An 18392-nucleotide genomic window follows, 5' to 3' on the forward strand; every position below is an offset into this window, starting at 1 on the left:
CAGAAAGAGAAAGGAACCAGTTCAGGGCTCCCTGTTGAACAAGAAACTGCACAGTCTACAATGGAAGGGTAACTAACATCAGTCTGGACACTTCATTTCTGCAGGTGGGTAGGTTAAGCATCAAAGGTCCAGCAAGTTTATTTGCAGCTTAGGGGAACAAATCCAAAAGCTGATAACAAATGCACTCTTTAACTCAAAAACACCAGTTCAATGTCCCTTTAGTGAATACATCTTACAAGCTGCGTAGTCATTAAAAACCTCATGGTAAAAGGTTACATTCCTAGGAGAGTAAAGAAAACTCTTTTAGTTAAAATATTAAATATCTCAGAGAACCTTTTGTTCCTTCTCAGTAAACATTAAAGAGAGGAGCTGCCATGCTAATGACACACAGCAGATGAGTAGATTTAAACTTTAAATGAGACCTTTGCCCCAACTGATCAAGTTTCCATGGATCAGACTGTGGTCACTGGAGTGTGAAGTTTCTCCAACCTCTTGTCCTTCTCTTTTTCCAAAGGACAATGTCAGTGGAGCATTTCATAATTGAAATTTAAAGTTCTCTGAGATCAATTAAAAAATTAAAGATAATATCTGATTTCCAGGTGCCTCTATAAATAAATGGGAAAGAAATTCATCTATTTTATGTCTCTCCCAAATAAATGATTGGATATGACAAAGACCTTGCTATCTCCCCATAGGAAAAATCAGAACACACACACTGCTGAAACAGTTGGCCACCTGTCCCTAGACAGGGGTCCGCTCCATGGCCAAGCAAGCCTGGGGCCAGAACTCTTCAGATGACTGAAGATCCCTCCAGCAACAGCTATTATTTACATGTCCCTTAATTTCATATTAGCAGGAAGGAAGGGATGTGAAGCCTTTTACTTGCTCTCTCCTGGTGTTCTGCCATTCCTAACAGCAGCTTTGGGTAACAGGGTTCTGCGACTAACAAGCTGTGTGACTTTGGGCAAGTCGCTCCACGTCCCAGGAACTCAGTTGTTCACTAATCTGAAAAATGTGGCCCTTGTGTGAGATTTCTCTTGGGTTTCTAAGAAGTACGCAGGGAATGTGGGCTTGTTGAGAGGAGCGTAAGGGCATTGGAAAGCAAGGATGCAACAAATCAGGACAACGTGAGCTTTAACCTCATCTCTGACACTGCATTTGACCTCGGATGTCACTGTCCTTTCTATGTCTAAATTTTCTCATCCATAAAAATGATACTCCTATCTCATTGGTGGGAAAATCAATTAGCAAATGTAAAGAGTCTGGCACGGTGGGTGATACTCAGTAAATATTAGCTTCCTTTCTGTTTCTCGATTCTGCCCAGAACCAGCGATGTTCAGATTCAAGAGCTCCCTGACAGGAAACCCCTAAACCCTGGGTGCAAAAGAACCAAAATCTACCCGCCACGCAGGAGTGCGCCCAGCGCCCTCGCACGCCAGGCCAGGAAACCGCCGGGGCGGCGGCCCCGCCCACTGGCGCCCGCGCCTGCGCAGAGGCGCCGACCCCGAAGTTTGTTTTTGCTGCGACCGGCTTACCGGCCGCCTGCGGCTCCGGGGAGACCCGGCCGCGGCGCCACCATGGCTGTGCGACAGGCGCTGGGCCGGGGTCTGCAGCTGGGCCGAGCGCTGCTGCTTCGCTTCACCGCCAAGCCTGGCCCGACCTACGGCTGGGGGCGGCCCGAGCGGCCGGGCCCCGCGGCGGGCTGGGGCCGCGGAGAGCGCCCGGGCCAGGCCGCGGGACCCGGCACGGAGCCGCGCAGGCTCGGGCTCGGGCTCCCCGGCCGCTACCGCTTCTTCCGCCAGTCAGTGGCCGGGCTGGCGGCGCGGCTCCAGCGGCAGTTCGTGGTGCGGGCCCGGGGCAGCGCGGGCCCTTGCGGCCGGGCTGTCTTTCTGGCCTTCGGGCTGGGGCTGGGCCTTGTCGAGGAGAAGCAAGCGGAGGGCCGGCGGGCGGCCTCGGCCTGTCAGGAGATCCAGGTGAGCACTGGCCGCGGGCCGGGGTCGGAGCGGGGCCGGACAGTCAGGCTGGGGGCGGGGCTACTTCGGGGGCGGGGTCCTGAGTTGGGTGGGGGCGGGGTTATGGTGTGGGCGTGGCGAGGGCGGGGTTGGGAGGCGTTTACTGATTTGGGGCCCGGGGTCAAGATTTATCTCTGTCAGAGCTGGAAATTCCTTGGAAATAACCAATTAAGGCTCATTTTCGATATTACTGATCTCCTGATGTGGGGCCAGCACCTTACTTTTGTCTTAACTATTTCCCCTCTCTCGAACACCTTGTTTTGGAAGATATGCTGATTATAGCCCCTGTTGAACAATGGCCACTGACTTTCTGTAAATTTCCTAAAATTTAATGTCAGCTAAATCATAACACTTCTATCCCTGAGGTCGTTGTCATCCCCAGTTTGTGGGTGACGAAACATACTCAAAGAGGTGAAAGGTGAGATAACTTTAACTTGCTATAAGTCACACAGCTAATAAAGGGCAGTGCTCCAAGTCTGACTTTCCAAAGCCAAGCCCTGCTCTTAACCACTGGGCCAGCCAGGCTGCCTCCACAGTTTAGTTAGTGACATAGCCGAAGCTGCAGTAAAAACCAAGAGTAGCGAGAGAAAACAGCAAACCTACCTAATGGTTTTTAGTTAACTTGTATAGAGTTACCAGGGGTGACTAGGTACATGGAAGTTCTTAGGCTTTTTAAATGCTTGGAATAGCTTTGGTTTCTATTCAGCCAAAATCGGTATTAGCCAGACTTCTCCGAAGAAACAGAACCAAGAGGATATGTTTGTAAAGAGAGAGATTTATTTGGAGGAATTGGCTCTGCATCTCTGGAGGCTGGCAAGTCCAAAATCTGCAGGGTGGGCAGGCAGGCTGGAGACCCAGGGAAGAACCATTGTTGAGTTCAACTTTGGAGGCCATCTGCTAGCAGAATTCCCTCCTCTTCCAGGGAGATCATTCTTCTTGGGGTTTGGAACCACTCAACTGGGTTAATGCAGCCCCTGCATTTTACAGCTTAGTGCTGGGGTGATGGAAGGTGGGGTGACTTGCACAAGGACACAGCTGGTTGAAGACCAAGCAGTGTCTCTCCTATGTTTCCTGGTTTTCAGCCCAGTTCTTGTCACGCATCACAAGAGTGTCTCATGTTTGTGCTCTGGCCCGTTCGAGGGGACAGGTGACATCTGGCCTAGTCCCCAGCCTCTGTCCTTGTCTTTTGCTACGGCTCAACTGGCAGAAGCCAAGGGTGGCAAACTTAACAAATCCTACTTAAAATTATGGAGCCTTTTTTTTTTTTTTTAACACTGAGGAGGTTGACCCTCCTAAGCTTACCATCTACATGTCCTTTTCTCACACTTCACCCTCCTGTGTCTTAACAGTTAAAAATAATTTTTTTAATGGAGGTCTGGGGTTTGAACCCAGGACTTCTTGCATGCTAAGCAGGCGCTCTACCACTGAGCTCCCCACCAAGTTTTTAATTAGTTGCCAATTAATTTTAAAAATTCAGGCATTTGACTTCTTTTGAAAGAAAATCACCAGGTATGGCAGCTCTAGTACTAAAATTCCATATGGCGTCATCCTGGAGTAGAACAGTGACCACTCCCTTTGGATGCATTTGGAAAGCATTTGGGGGAAAAAAACCCTTTAATACGTAAAAGACATGAATATATATTTCACCCAGAGGAGGTACAGGTGCCAAAGAAGCATATAAAACGATGTTTAACATCACTAGCCATTAGAGAAATGCAAGTTACAAATACAATGTGTTATCTCTGCATTCTTATTTGAACAGCTAAAATTTTAAAAAGAAATATAATACCAAATGCTTGTTGAGGATGCAGAGAAACTGGACCAATGATGAGAACATAAAATGGTACAGCCACTCTGGAAAATAGTTGGCAGTTTCTTGCAAAAATAAACATGCATTTATCGTATGACCCAGCCACTGCAGTCTTTTGGCATTTACCCAGGGAAATAAAATGTTCACACAGAAACATGTACACAAGTGGAAAACAACATGGCACTTCCTCCCAAAATTAAAAATAGAATTATTATATGATCCAGCAATTCCACTTCTGGGTATATATCCAAAAGAATTGAGAGCAGGGACTTGAACAGATATTTGTACTCCTATGTTCATAGCAGCATTATTCACCATAGTTAAAAGATGGAAGCAACCCAAGTGTCCATCAGTGGGTGAAAAAAATAAGCAAAATGTGCTGTATACATACCATGGAATCTTATTCAGCCTTAAAAAGAAATTCTGACACATGTTACAACATGGAGGAAACTTGAGGATATTATGCAAAGTGAAATAAGCCAGTCACAAAAAGACAAATACTGTATGATTCCACCGGTTTGAGGTGTTTAGATTCATGGAGACAGAAAGTGAATGGGAGCTACCAGGGGCTGGGGGGAAGGGATGAGGGGTTACTGTTTATTGGTAGAGAATTTCAGTTTTACAAGATGAAAAACGTTCTAGGGATGGGTGGTGGTGGTGGTTACACAACAATGTGAATGTACTTAAATGCCAGAGAGCTGTACGGTTAAAATGGCCAATTTTGTTGTATATATTTTACTGCAATTCTTAAAAATAATTTTTAAGCCCTGTACATGAGCATTCATAGCAGCATCACTCATAATCACAAAATATTAGAAACCCAACATCCCTCTGCAGGCTGAATCGTTGCACAGACTCCGTACAGCCACACAGTGGGATGCTAAGCAATAGCAAGGAGTCACCCACTGATCCAGGTGGCGACCTGAATGAACCTCGAGGGCGTTACGCTTAGTGGAAAAAGTCAGATCCAAAAGGGTACATCCTGTGTGGTTCTATGTATGTAACATTCTTGAAATGACCAAACCCTGGAGATGGAGAACAGGGCAGTGGTTGCCAGGGACAGGGCGAGGGTGGTGCAGATACAGACAGGTGACACAGAGGACTTCCTTTGTGGTGACGGGAAAGTTTATATCCTGATTGTGGTGGGGATTGCACGAAATCTGTACATGGGATAAAATCACATATGGCTAACACACACACACACGAATGAATGCAAGTTTAAAAAGATGGTGAAAACTGATTAAGATCTGTAGTCTAGTTAACAGAAGTGTACATTGTCACTTTCCTGGGCTTGATATTGTACTAGTGCTTCATAAGATGTCACATCACGGGAAACTGGGTGAAGGATACACAGGACACTTTGTACTTTTTTTTTTTTTTGGCAGCTTCATGTGAGTCTATATTTATTTCAAAATAATAAGTTTAAAAGAATTCTCTCATTCTCAAAACTATGGTTGATAAAGGATTACCCTAAGATATTGCTTCCACTCCATGGAATTTTTAGAAGCTAGCTGGCAAGGCAGAACAGGCTTTCGTTCTTTTAAAAGTTGTCACGCAAGGTGTATTAGCCTATAGATTGTAAGTGCTTTAGGAATCCTCCAGAAGGAAAGCTTGCTATGGGCTGGGCTGTCAGGGCTGGTTATAGCGGAAGCAGGAGCTTGAGTTGGGGCTTGCTGGATGAGTAGGGATGAGTAGGCAGAGCAAAGACAACAGAAGGGGGTGGGGGAAACAGTGTGAGCAAAGGTTCAGGGAGGGGCATGTGAGAGACAAGTACCGGCAGGGCGCAGACCAGCCCACAGAACAATTTTCAGGTGTAGGAAGTAGCAGGACAAGGTGCTGAGTAACCTTTCAGTCAGATTCTTGAACAGAAGCGTGACACGTGAAAGCAATGTGGTTTCATTGGGCTCAGAAGCCGGTGAAGGGATGGCGTGAGAGTGGGAAAGTCTAGAGGTCAGCGACCAACTGTGGAAAGGGAGGGACCCGCACATGAGAGTGGATTTGAGGAGGAAGGCGGAATTTGGGCGACTGGAGAAATGATGTCATCTGCCTGAAGTAGGCCAGTTTTGGGGAAATGGCCTCTTTCCCAGTGCATCCCCACAACACCTGCATTTCCATCAGAACTCTTCTTGTTTCATTTCTGAAAACAGAACGGCCCACCAGATTCATAAGTGGTAGAGACAGGAAGACTGGTGTATGGTCAGGCCTCAAGATGGCCATTCTCTTGCTCTCTCTACCGCTCCTGCTCCGCCAGCCCCTGCTTCAGCTACATCCTACTCACATGAACGTGTTTGCCCCCTGCCCCAGCTAGAGATTATTCTAATCCTTAGGCCAGAGGGCTCCACCTGCTAGTTTATTCAAGGGAAACATCTGCCCTCATGATGGTGGTTAACCTGAGGGGCTGTGGGGGATGTGCTCCAGCCGCTGGTTTCCCTGGTGACTGAGTGAGCCCACATGACGTCAGTTTTCCCCCTATAAATGGTAGCCTCCTCCGCTAGGTAGCAGATTGCTGCCATGTCCTGTCTGCCGTACACGGTGGGGCGTCTCTCCAGGACCTTCTGCTGCAGACTTGTCAGATCCCCTACCCAGCACACCGTTGATGTCTCTGTCACTGTCCGGGCTCTTTCCTCAGTCTCAAGGCTGGGTAACTACAAGGCTTGCAGGCCTGCGGGGTGCAGCCCAACAATTGGTGAGCCAGCCAGGAGGCCGAGGAAACTCCTGTGAGTGCCGAGATGTTGGGAAACAGGACGGGAAACAGAAAGTTGGGGTGATCCTGAGGCGGCCGTCCACCAGCATGTGGGCCCTGCTGCAGCTGTCTACATGAGAGATGTCTTTCTCTTCCATTCTACTGATGATATCCTGTTAACCTCGGAGTCTCTTTCCAGCTTAAAAATAGCAGCCTTGTGCTCATGGTTCATCTGATGGCTGGGGGTTGGCTGATGAATACAGACAAAATGCAAGGACCTGGATTATCTACAAAAGCCTATCATCGACCCACCACCTCTAAACAATTACAGACACAGGCTTTAGGGTTATTAACTCAGGGAAGGCTTATTAATTGGACGTGTCCAGTTACCCAGAAAAGCTTGGCTGGGCCTGTGGCAATGGCAAAATAATAAAAGCGTACCCTCGGGCTTCTGGTCCCAGCTCTGAAAGTGGGCAGAGCAGTGATGCAGTGTGGCGGAACGGCAGCTGTCTGCCATCTACAGTGTGTTACAGCAGGTGGGAGACATTACAAAAGGCCCACCCGAGCTGTCAGGCAACGTAGCAAAATCACTTTACCAGCCATGAAGTTCAGGAACAGACCAAAGAGAATGACATACACCAGCATTTCCACCTGCCTTACAGCCCCAGTGCTGCCGGGCTAACGGAGAGGACGAGTGGACTGCTTAGACAGCAGTTGGGATGGGAAACCCGCTCTCTCAACGTGGATGAGGAGACCAACTCAAGCCCTTTGAACTATAACTGAACAGCCCAGGAGCAGTCATCCCAGGCCCATACCCCAGGTTAGCCCAGAGGCAACCAGTCAACACCAAATAGGTTCAACTGTTGACCACTGAAGGAACGTCGCCAACTATCATTCAGGACAGTAACTCACTTTTGCCCTTGCCACAGGACCCACCCCCAGGGAACACACTGTAAACTGGCAGGTAAGTCCCCCGCCGTCTGGGTTTGCCGCCCCGTGGGGAACGGGAGTAGAAAGGGATGTACAGATTTCACCTGTCTTCTACTCGGCCCCACCTGAGAGTACTCAGGTAATCAATCCGGGCTTCCTACTGGAGAAAGGCACCACTGTACCTGTCCTGTGGTCTCATACCTGCTTCTCCAGTATTCGGCACCCGCTGTGGGGACTGAGGCTGCACAGGGGTACGGTACTGCAGGCCGGGACAGAGACCACAGGTGGGGTGGGGGCGGTCTCAGAATGCTGTTGCTGCTTGTATTTTGCTTAATGGTCATGATCTTCCCTTTGTTGCGCCTGTTAAACGTCTTACATTTCATCCCTGGCCTCAGCGGAGGGAATCTGGGGACTGGGTGACAACAGTGGCCTCACTGTGAAATGAGTCTTGAGTTCTGGGTCCACAGTGAGAAGCTGTTGTCCTCCTCTGGACTTCCATGAACAACTGACCTGATAAACACCTGGCTCCAAAGTTTGCTCACCTCTGGGACTCTGGATCTCTTTAGCTGCTCTTGTCTGCATTGCATTTGTGGTATTTTTTGGCTGCAGTGCACCTCTACCTACCTGACCCCAGGGGTATCACAGAAGAGGGGTGGACCCAGATTGGCAGAGTCATGCAGGGTACGTAGGAGTGGATATGGTCAGGCCTCAAGGTGGCCGTTCTCACTCTTCGTACCTCTCCTGCTCGCCAGCCCCTGCTTCAGCTACATCCTACTCACATGAACGTGTTTGCCCCCTGCCCCAGCTAGAGATTATTCTAATCCTTAGGCCAGAGGGCTCCACCTGCTAGTTTATTCAAGGGAAACATCTGCCCTCATGATGGTGGTTAACCTGAGGGGCTGTGGGGGATGTGCTCCAGCCGCTGGTTTCCCTGGTGACTGAGTGAGCCCACATGACGTCAGTTTTCCCCCTATAAATGGTAGCCTCCTCCGCTAGGTAGCAGATTGCTGCCATGTCCTGTCTGCCGTACACGGTGGGGCGTCTCTCCAGGACCTTCTGCTGCAGACTTGTCAGATCCCCTACCCAGCACACCGTTGATGTCTCTGTCACTGTCCGGGCTCTTTCCTCAGTCTCAAGGCTGGGTAACTACAAGGCTTGCAGGCCTGCGGGGTGCAGCCCAACAACAGGACTTGATGACTTAGCTCCAGGGAGCCTCCTGATCTCACCCCCTTGCTTGCAGAAGCAGCCTGATATCATTCACAAGTGGAGGGATGGCTGCTGACCACGTGCTCCTGGTAGCCATCCAGGAGCCGCCTGTCGAGGTGAAGCCTTGCCTCGCTGTACCTCCCCATCTCCCGTTTCCCTTCACTGAAGCCTTGCTGGGCTCCCAGCTCACAGTGCCTGCTTTCTTCTTCACAGGCAATTTTCACCCAGAAAAACAAGCTGCTCCCTGACCCACTGGACACTAGACGCTGGCAGGGTTTCCGGCTGGAGGAGTATCTGATAGGCCAGTCCATTGGCAAGGGCTGCAGCGCTGCCGTCTATGAAGCCACCATGCCTGTGTTGCCCCAGAACCTGGAGGTGGTGAAGAGTATCAGGCTTCTTCCAGGGAGCAGCCCAGAGATCATTCCACGAGGAGAAGAGGAGGAGCAGGCACCACGGGCCCCCACCTTCCCCTTGGCCATCAAGATGATGTGGAACATCTCGGTAAGGATGAAGCTGGCATTTCTCAAAATGCCGATCTGGGGGGCCTGACGGCACTTCCTCCCAGGAGGTAAATAGGAAACGACACAGATTCTCCACAGTACAGGTGCCTCACCTTCTCACTCAAGAGTCTGAAGCAGCATGTCTCAAATTGTAACGTGTCCACCAATCACCTGGGGATAAGGTTAAGAGGCAGATTCTGACCAGCAGGTGTGGGGTGGAGCCTGAGATGCCAGCTTTCTAACAAGCCCCAGGCGGCGCCCAGTCACCAGTGCCTGGAGTGTCCGGGCTGACCAGTTATTTCGGGTCTGCAGTTAGCACCGTCCTCTCTCCCTGACCTGTCTCACAGGGTAGTGCCAGTCACACTCCTTCCTCTGAATTCACCTTCCACCTCACCTCCAGGCCAAAGGCCTGCTTGTCACCTCCCTGCTCAGCTCTTGCAGAGCTCAGTACTTTGGAAAATTGAATATTTTTTCTTCCTGAAAACAAAGATTTCTGTCCACATACAGTAATTTCTTTACCTTGCCATTAGATTGGGGTGGGGATGGGGTAGTTAGGAAATTCATCAAGACCTGGTGGTGTCTTCTCCTGCCCAGATCATCTGTCCAAGGCTAAGGTGGGACACAGCCGTGCAGCTCATGCTGGACATGGAAGAGTGGTTTTCCATGGTCTTCATTGTGGGAATGAAGGTTATTAAACTATTGCACTTCCCAGCTGGGTTAATAGCTAGCAAGTAGCCAACTCCTTTCCCTGGGAAACATCCAGTCTTAGCATCAAAGCTTCCGCTGGTTGGGGCGTGGCAGTAAGTGCATTCATGAAAGACTTGTTCTTAGAGGATTCTTGCCAGATTCTTAGCAGGTTTCATAAGTCCTAACTGCCATTCATAATTCAACGAGGAAAATAAGGTGCTTTTCGTTTTCTGTTTTTCACTTGGTGATGGGGAAGGCTGTTCTGTGATCCAGCACAGGTTTGGTGGGCTTGTCAGGCTTGGCCTCTCTGCTTGAGGGAGCCTCAGGGTGAATCTTTAATGGTCAGTTTCGAGCCTGGTGGTGACCAAGGCATCCATGGCAGGAAGAGGGTCCCATTCCATGATCATCCTGACATCTCTTCCTTCCCTGGGCACCTGAGCTGGTGGGAATTTGAGGTGTGGGAAGCATCCTCTGAGCTGGCATGGATGGCGCCTCTGCCCCCTCTCTCCTGGGAGAAACTACTGTTGGCTTGCCACTTCGGAGACCTTACCTTGTCTTGAAGGTCAAAGGCAATTTTAAGCAGTAGCTGTCCTGGTCCACATTACAAGGAGGGCCTGGGCTTGTGTAGGCCCGTGTAACCGTGGATCTGTTACGGATGTGTTCCAGGCGGGCTCGTCCAGCGAAGCCATCTTTAGCACAATGAGCCAGGAACTCGTCCCAGCCAGTCGAGTGGCCTTGGCCGGGGAGTATGGAGCTGTCATTCACAGGTAAGCGCCCACCTGCCTGCCCTCCACACAGAGCAAAATAGGCACTCAGCACGGGGTCTGACATGATGTGCAGTAGGTGGTAAACACTTACTGACTGATGCAGTCTGTGATGGATTTTCAGTTAGTAGATAATTGGAAAAGATTGTAGATGGTCTGGTTACAACTGAAGATGCAGGTGGCTGGTTCACGCTGGAGCAGGGAGAGAAGGCTGTCTAAAAACACCCAGTTCAAAACTATTGATTCTGATTTCTGATTCCTAAGTAATACCCAGGTAGAACGCCACCTTTCTGTGCAAACTGAACTCCGTCCCCAGCAGAGGTAGCACTCACTTCACTAATAGCTGCAGTGACCTCATGATGCCAAGAGATTTTAAAGGGGGGGCCTGATCCCCAAGAGTCCTCCATGTGGCAGAGAAGTCGGGAGCAGAGTCCCGTGCGGAAGGTGCTAGAATAGCACTTGCTCGGGGCTGAGGGAGTGCAGAGGCAGGGGCGGTGTGCGTGTTGCAGGGGGCATTCAGAAAGGCCTCTTGAAGGGGCAGCTTGTTCTGCCTTTTGAAAGATGCACAGGCATTAGCCCAGCAAAGAGGTAGGACAGGAGACTCTCCCTGCAGCGGGAAGGCAGGTGGTGGGGACAGCAGCCTGCGCGCAGGGCGCTGAAGGTTAAGCTTGAGCTGGTGGCGGAGGAGGCGCTGTGCTCACTTTAGTATTTGTAGGCCACCAGGAAGAGGTGGCCTGCTGCGTTTTTAGTGACTTATTAGAGGGTTGGTTTGTAGGTCACTTTCCATGAGAAGTAGGAAGGTAAAAATGGGGACTTAAGGAAATAGACGTGGAAACCCTTCCAGGGCTCAGGGGGCCCCAGTATGACTGAGGTCAGTGCAGGCCTGCGAGGCAGCTGCGCGGTGGGCTTAGCAGTGTCCTCCTCTTCTCCTGACCCCTTTTTAGGGAGGGGTGGGTGTCAGCTGCTCTGTAGGGGCTGAAGTTATCTCCGCGGCCTCCTTTTGTGTGGGAGCGTCAGCAGCTGACGTCGCTCTGCTGTGCAGCCGGGAGCCAGCACTGTGATTTCCCCGCTGTCCCGTCTGTAGTCCCTGCCCCGCTCCAGTCCTTCACCTTGCTTTAGTTTTTCCATAGCGTGTATCTCCATCTGTCCTTAAATCATAGGTATCTTTGTGTGTTCATTCATCATCTCTCTGGCTGCTCTGTAAGCCCTGTCTGTCCCCTGTGCATGCCCACAGCTCAGTGCAGGTCTGCCGAATGGTTAGCTGAGCACGGCAGGGCCTCTGTTACCTCAGCCCTGTCTCAGGAGAGGGGCTCTCCCCAAGAGCACCCTGGGTGTACTGCTTCCTGCCCGCCGCTCATCTCGGGACCTCAGGCTTGGCCCTTTGCGATCTGCTCCTGCGGCTGCTTCTCCCATCTGACTCCTGACCTTGCCCTGATGACTCCCTCGCTCCCCCTTGCTGTGTTCATATACCCTCCCCAGAGGCACCAGGCTCCTCCAGGACTCTCTTCTGTCCCTGCAGTTAGTTACACTCGGGCTGTCCCCATGCCCCAGCCTCCTGTCCTGTTCTAGGTCTCTGTTCAGACCCACACACGTGTCCCCAGCACAGCCACGTGCTTCCTCCAGGCTCCCTGACGGCCGGGCGTTGCCTCCTCCCTGTGCCACGGACAGCCTTGTGCTGCAGTCCTGATTCTCCCACTGGCCCTGGTGCCTCAGGCTGGGAACGATGCTTTGACTCTTTGGGTCACACAGAACAGGGGCGCACTGGGCGGATCAAGGAGCTATAGAAAGCCTCACGGGGACTGGCTTACAGAGCTTGGAACTGAGGCAGCTCCAAGGACAGGGCGGGCATTGAGCTCTCTGTTGTCTCGATGTCTCTGGGCTTCTGCTCTGTCCTCCTCTCTCTGCCTCCCAGCGTCCTTACTTCCTACCCACGGCTCTACCCTGGCTTCCTGCAGCCCCAGGCAGGCCTCAGGACGTCCTTTCACCTTCAGCCCCATTGCTGACGGCCCAGGTGCCACCACTCTTCTACACTCACAGTCTCCTCGGAGAGACTAACAGGAGCCCCTCCCCTTTTCCTGCCACTGCTGGGGTCTCAGGCGTGACTGCAGGCTCGTTGCCCTCGGGTCAGATGCCCACCCTGAGCCCCACCTGCTCTGGTCAGGTACACAACAAGCGGTCACTCAGTCCCAAGCATGGCCACTGTGCCCGAGCGGGCATGGGTGTGGGGCTCCTGGAGGAGGAGGAGGTGTGGGCAGGCCAGCAGAGGACATCTCCGCTGTGAACTGCATCTGTATCCATTCACTCCCTCAGCCCAGGTTTAGTGAGATTGTACTCCGTGCCAAGTGTTAATGCCAGAACTTGGAATTAGGACGATTCCAGTTCCTTTACAAGTACTAGCGACCTTATGAGGCATGTTCCTACCTTATTGCCCTTCTGCACTTGAGACTGAGCCCAGAGCAGTAACCTGGCCAAGGACTTAGAATCTAGAATTTAGTTGTGGGCAGTCAGACTCCAGGTCTGACCCTGGGCTCTGCCACATGGGACTCAGATGTGATGAGTTGTCATTGCGGGTTTTTTCCCTCCAGCACCAGGCTCTGCACCCAGCACATAGCAGACCTACAGTAAATATTTGATATAAATGGGTGGATAAATGAATGTCAGTATTAATTGTGGCCTTAGATTATTATCTTTCCAAGTGTCGTATCAGCTACTGGCCTCACATGTGTCCCACTTGGCTGAAATAGAAAATCCAAGGGCGGTCCCAAGCAGCTGGCCCCTCACCCCAACATCATCCGGGTCTTCCGAGCCTTCACCTCGTCTGTGCCGCTGCTGCCGGGGGCCCTGGTCGACTACCCTGACGTGCTGCCCCCGCGTCTTCACCCCGGAGGCCTGGGCCATGGGCGGACACTCTTCCTCGTTATGAAGAAGTAAGTGGCAGGGGTGTGGCAGGACCTGGAGCGTGTGGGAGCTGGTCCCTGGCTCTGCGCACCAGGAGCCTGGGGTTGCAGGGAAGAGGCGCCTCACCCTCTGGGAGACGAGGCCATGCCGAGGGCATCTGTCTGCCCTAAAGAGCAGTTTTCCTTTAAGACAACTTTTCATGAAAACAGAATCTCATCTTCATCAGAACAGGCTTTTCACCTAGTGCTCTTAGTACCTTTGACCATTGCCCATTTTCCGTTTGCCTTCTTACCATAAGCAGTTCTCCTTCTCCTGTCTCTGCATTGCCGTGTGGGGGCTTGAAGGAAAGAGCATCCGTACTGTTACTTTGAGCATGTGAGGTCCCCCTCTTCCTAATTTCACGATGGTGGGTAGGAACAGAAAGGATACTTTGGGGAAAAAAGAAGTCAGTTCCAGGAAGAAGAGGAAAGGCCATCAGCCTAAGAGTGAACAAGGAGAGCTCCTTGATGCGCAGTAGCCAGAGGCCCTGTCGCCCTCTCTCCACCAGCTACCCCTGTACGCTGCGCCAGTACCTTTGCGAGAACACCCCGAGCCCCCGCCTCGCCACTGTCATGACGCTGCAGCTCTTGGAAGGGGTTGATCACCTGGTTCAACAGGGCATCGCACACAGAGACCTGAAGTCTGACAACATTCTTGTGGATTTGGATGCAGGTAGGTGCCCACCACACCTCCAGGCTGTCCAGGGTGCGGTTGATTTTAGGTCTTGGACACTTAAGAGCCTTCGGGTCTTTTTTGGCTTATAGCTTCTGTTCTAAGTTGCTGTGTCTTAATGTAGTTCTGTACACCAGAGCTGAGTACTCTCTCCTTCAAGATGGAGGTCGTTGTCTCTGTGGGATTTGTGGAGCGATGGTTAGTGGTTCCCAAGGTCCTTTCAGTTGCCCGTTTCACTTGCAGAACAAAAACCACAGTGATGGAAGTCTCCTTAAAGTGAAAGAGAGGTAGACTTTAGCTTAATACAAGAAAGGATTCTCCAACAGTAAGAGCTGTGTCTGGCAAGTCGTTCCCCATCACAGGAAGCACTCAAGCAAAGCTGGATGGCCACTTGCCTGGGGTCCTGTAAAGGAGAGTCATACATCTAGTCAGGTTTGAACTAGAAGGTTTAAAATAACTAAATATGCAATTAAATTCTAGAGGACCTAGCTTTTTAAAGGAAGTCTGAATGAACCCTTTTACAAATAACTATTCTATAATGTACCTGTTTCTTTTGAAACTTCAAGTTCAAATCAAAGACCCTTGGAGGTCATTTGAGCCAGGCACCATCTGATGAGTAAATCAAAAGTAGCTCCTTCGGTCTTGGGAGAACTCCAATTAATAGACTGTTTAGATCGAGCCAAATTGTATCCAGTTCTTCGCTTGGGGACTTTGATTTCCTAGAGGCACGGCCATATTCGTGTGGCTGGCCCTGCTCAGCTCCCTGGAGAGCGAGCAGCTGTCCAGGCCGTGCTGGCCTGCGCTTCTTGGTCAACATAGCTTGATCTTTAGTGGAGACATAGGAGGGCCTCTTGGAGGGTGGCAGGGAGGCTCAGGCACTTACCTCTGCCTGTCACACCACAGACGGCTGCCCCTGGCTGGTGATCACGGATTTCGGCTGCTGCCTGGCTGACGAGCACATCGGCCTGCAGTTGCCTTTCACCAGCTGGTATGTGGACCGAGGTGGAAACGGCTGCCTGATGGCTCCTGAGGTGAGTCCTGCTGAGCGTGTCAGGCACCATCAGCAGAACCTCTTCCACGGCTTCTCATCATTTACTCAACACTTCCATCTTTTCTGACCCAGAATTTGGCAGAAGTCCCTTCCCTGCCTCTTTGCTATAATCTGGTCTATCAGATGTTCCCAGGAGTTGTGGGTTTTGTCAGGCCAAAGTAGGCAGCCTAAGCAGATTCTCCTGGATCTGACCTCCAGCTCACTCAAGTTCTGGGTTCCTTGGGACAGAATTCAGATTAGTGTGCGAATCAGGTGCTGTCTGCGCTGGAGTACGAATAGGTTAGAAACACAGCAGCGTGACTGCTCGCCCATTGCTTTCCGAGCAGGTGTGCACGGCCTGCCCTGGCCCCAGGGCAGTGATTGACTACAGCAAGGCTGATGCCTGGGCAGTGGGAGCAATCACCTATGAAATCTTCGGGCTCCCCAACCCTTTCTACGGCCAGGGCAGGGCCCACCTTGAAAGCCGCAGCTACCAAGAAGCTCAGCTGCCAGCGCTGCCCGAGTCAGTGCCTCTGGATGTGAGACAGCTGGTGAGGTCACTGCTCCAGCGAGAGGCCAGCAAGGTGAGGCATCCCCACGTTTTGCAGGGATTATGTGGATGGAAACCTCAGTTCATGTTCCAGAGTAAAGGTCAGGTTTGGGCAAGCACTAGACAGCGCCTGTCTTACAAAGGTAAAGCCAGGTTCAAGAGAACACAACATAGACTTGAACATAAATGGGAGGAGGAGAGCTGGCCACCAGGATAGTCAGGATTCCAACAGTTCAACTCTTCTTGGCTTTAGTTGCTGAAAGTCACTCAGAGGAAAAAGATGCATTTTTAAGAAATGTTTAATGAAGATACAGCTTAAAGAAATAGCTGGGATCTGATCAGACAGGTGTGAGGACATTTTGAAATTACTCCAAAGGCTAACGTGTTTGAAACCGTAATGGCAGTGGCAGGTCCAGTTCAAGGGGCATATTTAGTGGAAAGAGCACAACAGAGCAGGGTTGCACTACTATTGGCCACACATCTCAACCGAGCGCAGCAGGCTGTCGTCGTCACAGGAGCTGCTCGCTGCTGCCCTTCACTAAGTCATGAGACAAGTCCCCTCACCGCAGACAGTGCTCAAACACGGGCGGCAGCTTCCTGCATCTTCCAGGATGGGGAGGCTGTCCTAGCAAACTGTCCCCTGGCAAGTTCATACCCATGGAAAGGCCTGGAGCATGGGTAGAGGTCAGCCAGTATGTTAGGTGAGTGCAGGGTACTGTAGGGGAGAGAAGGGTGGAGAAGAACTTGCTTGGGGCCAGACAAGGAAAGACCCTGAAATGAGGGTGCATTAACCAGGCGGGTTGCGGGTGAATACTTTCTCACAGACGTGCAAGCATCAGCTCCCCTTCCTGTTACAGAGACCATCTGCCCGGGTGGCTGCTAACGTGCTTCATTTAAGCCTCTGGGGTGAACATACTCTAGCCCTGAAGAACCTGAAACTAGACAAGATGATTGGCTGGCTCCTCCAACAATCGGCTGCCACCTTGCTGGCCAATAGGCTTACAGAGAAGAACTGTGTGGAAACGAAAATGAAGATGTTATTTCTGGCCAACCTGGAGTATGAAGCACTGAGCCAGGCAGCCCTCCTCCTCTGCTCCTGGAGGGCAGCCCCCTGATGGTTGATGTAGCTGGTGAATTACTAAAAGAACTTACAGTATCTGTGTTGTGATGGTCTGTGAATGCTGAAGGAGGGGCTCCTAGGTAAGGGGTGGGAGTCAGGAGAAAAGATGGCGCAGGGAGGGCTAGTCAGCCGAAGAGAAGGTCTCAGGTTTGGCAAATGGAAGGAACAGCCTGAGTTCACGGTCAGTAGCTACTAGCTCTAGCTGTATGATTTCGATGCATCATATAATCTGTGCAGACTGAAGTTCTCTTACCTATAAAATGATGGAGCTGGCCTTGGTAGCAGTTGACAAACTTTTTTTCTATAGAGGGCCAAAGAAGTACTCAGGCGGTCACAGCTCCTGAACTCAGTCATCATAGCACAAAAACAGCCTTAAATATATAAATGAATCAGTATAGCGGCTTTCCAATAAAGTTTTACTTATGGACACTGAAATTTGGATTTCATGTGTCACTAAATATTCTTTTACTTTTTCCATTTAAAACGTATTTAGCTGGCCCCCTCCCTGTCTTTGCAGGGACTGCAAGACTAGCCCACAGGCCGGAGTTTGCCAGCCCCTCATCTAAATGGAGAGGGCCTCACTCTAACAAGAAATGCTCCCTAATCACTAGGCCCCCTGGTGTATCAGTGCGGAAACTGTGATCAGCTCTCCACCTACAGATCCAAAGGAATGAGTTCTCTGTGCCAGGGGAGAAGATACTACTGACCAAAACGTGCCACCTATAGCTCGTGTCCTGTCTTCACAGACGTCTGAGAAGCTAGTGGCCAAGCTGGTCTGTTAGGTGAGGTTGAGCTGAAGAGGGTCGGACCTGTGTTCCACATTAGAGAGGATCCAGGCCAGGGCACTGGCTTCATGGCAGACTGTGACCCTGACGTTCATCTCCAGCTACAGGAATGGACTGGGGCTCGTCTGCCAGAGGCAGCCATGACGTCAGTCTGCATGTTACCTGAGCTGAGGCCAGTGTTCCCACAGGTCAATGTATTCAGGTTTCAGAATGAAAAACACTTAAGTGAGGCCTGGGAAGTGGGGAGCCTCTGCGCTTCAGCCGTGCATTCTGGAACAGCTCTGGGGGTGTTTTTGAGGAAGTGTTTCCACAGAGCTCCTCCAGTTACTGCTTTGAGTTTAGCAGAGCAAAAGTGACTGCTGGGATGGGAATTAGCAGTGCAGTGTTTTAAATTTGCTGATTTTACCCTTTTGACTAGTATTTCTTACAGGAATTGTGAAGAATGAAATGCGTATTTACAACTGCACAATACGTATGTACCTTGAACCGAATATTTGGCTTTAAGAGTGTTTCTTACATTGTAAAGACAAGAAAATTTTGTGGCCAAAGATCACTGGGGAAGAGATTTCATGTATAATTATAAACGTGCTTTTTAGGAACACAGCTACTGCCTAGAACAAGGTAAACATATATTTAAGGTTGTTTTCAATGAAGCAGTTGTGTGATTCTATTAAATCCAGCACTGTTACCCTAGATTTCCCATTTC

At 50.7% G+C, this 18392-nt stretch overlaps 1 protein-coding gene across 2 annotated transcripts; it reads left to right on the forward strand.

The window, feature by feature from the left end:
- Window positions 1–1491: 1491 nt before the first annotated feature.
- PINK1 (PTEN induced kinase 1) lies at window positions 1492–18381 on the forward strand. 2 transcript variants are annotated; one of them, XM_032495348.1, is made up of 8 exons: window positions 1494–1973; window positions 8855–9142; window positions 10495–10595; window positions 13337–13519; window positions 14038–14201; window positions 15105–15232; window positions 15579–15815; window positions 16639–18381. In XM_032495348.1, the coding sequence occupies exons 1-8, from the start codon at window positions 1578–1580 to the stop codon at window positions 16894–16896; spliced, it is 1755 nt and encodes a 584-aa protein (XP_032351239.1). In that variant the 5' UTR covers window positions 1494–1577; the 3' UTR covers window positions 16897–18381. The 2 variants fall into 2 exon arrangements, with proteins under 2 accessions (XP_032351240.1, XP_032351239.1); XM_032495349.1 differs by lacking the exon at window positions 15579–15815 and having other exon boundaries at window positions 1492–1973.
- The last annotated feature ends 11 nt before the right edge of the window (window positions 18382–18392 follow it).

This window comes from Camelus ferus, chromosome 13, assembly GCF_009834535.1.
Source record: "Camelus ferus isolate YT-003-E chromosome 13, BCGSAC_Cfer_1.0, whole genome shotgun sequence".
Classification (NCBI taxonomy): domain Eukaryota; kingdom Metazoa; phylum Chordata; class Mammalia; order Artiodactyla; family Camelidae; genus Camelus; species Camelus ferus.

What these genes read in the sequence shown, in the direction of transcription:
- PINK1 (XM_032495348.1), top strand. Translation starts at nt 1,578, where the DNA reads ATGGCTGTGCGACAGGCGCTGGGCCGGGGTCTGCAGCTGGGCCGAGCG. An exon ending in TATGGAGCTGTCATTCACAG is followed by an intron (nt 10,596 to 13,336) that starts GTAAGCGCCCAC and finishes TGGCTGAAATAG; the next exon opens with AAAATCCAAGGGCGGTCCCA. An exon ending in TCTTGTGGATTTGGATGCAG is followed by an intron (nt 14,202 to 15,104) that starts GTAGGTGCCCAC and finishes GTCACACCACAG; the next exon opens with ACGGCTGCCCCTGGCTGGTG.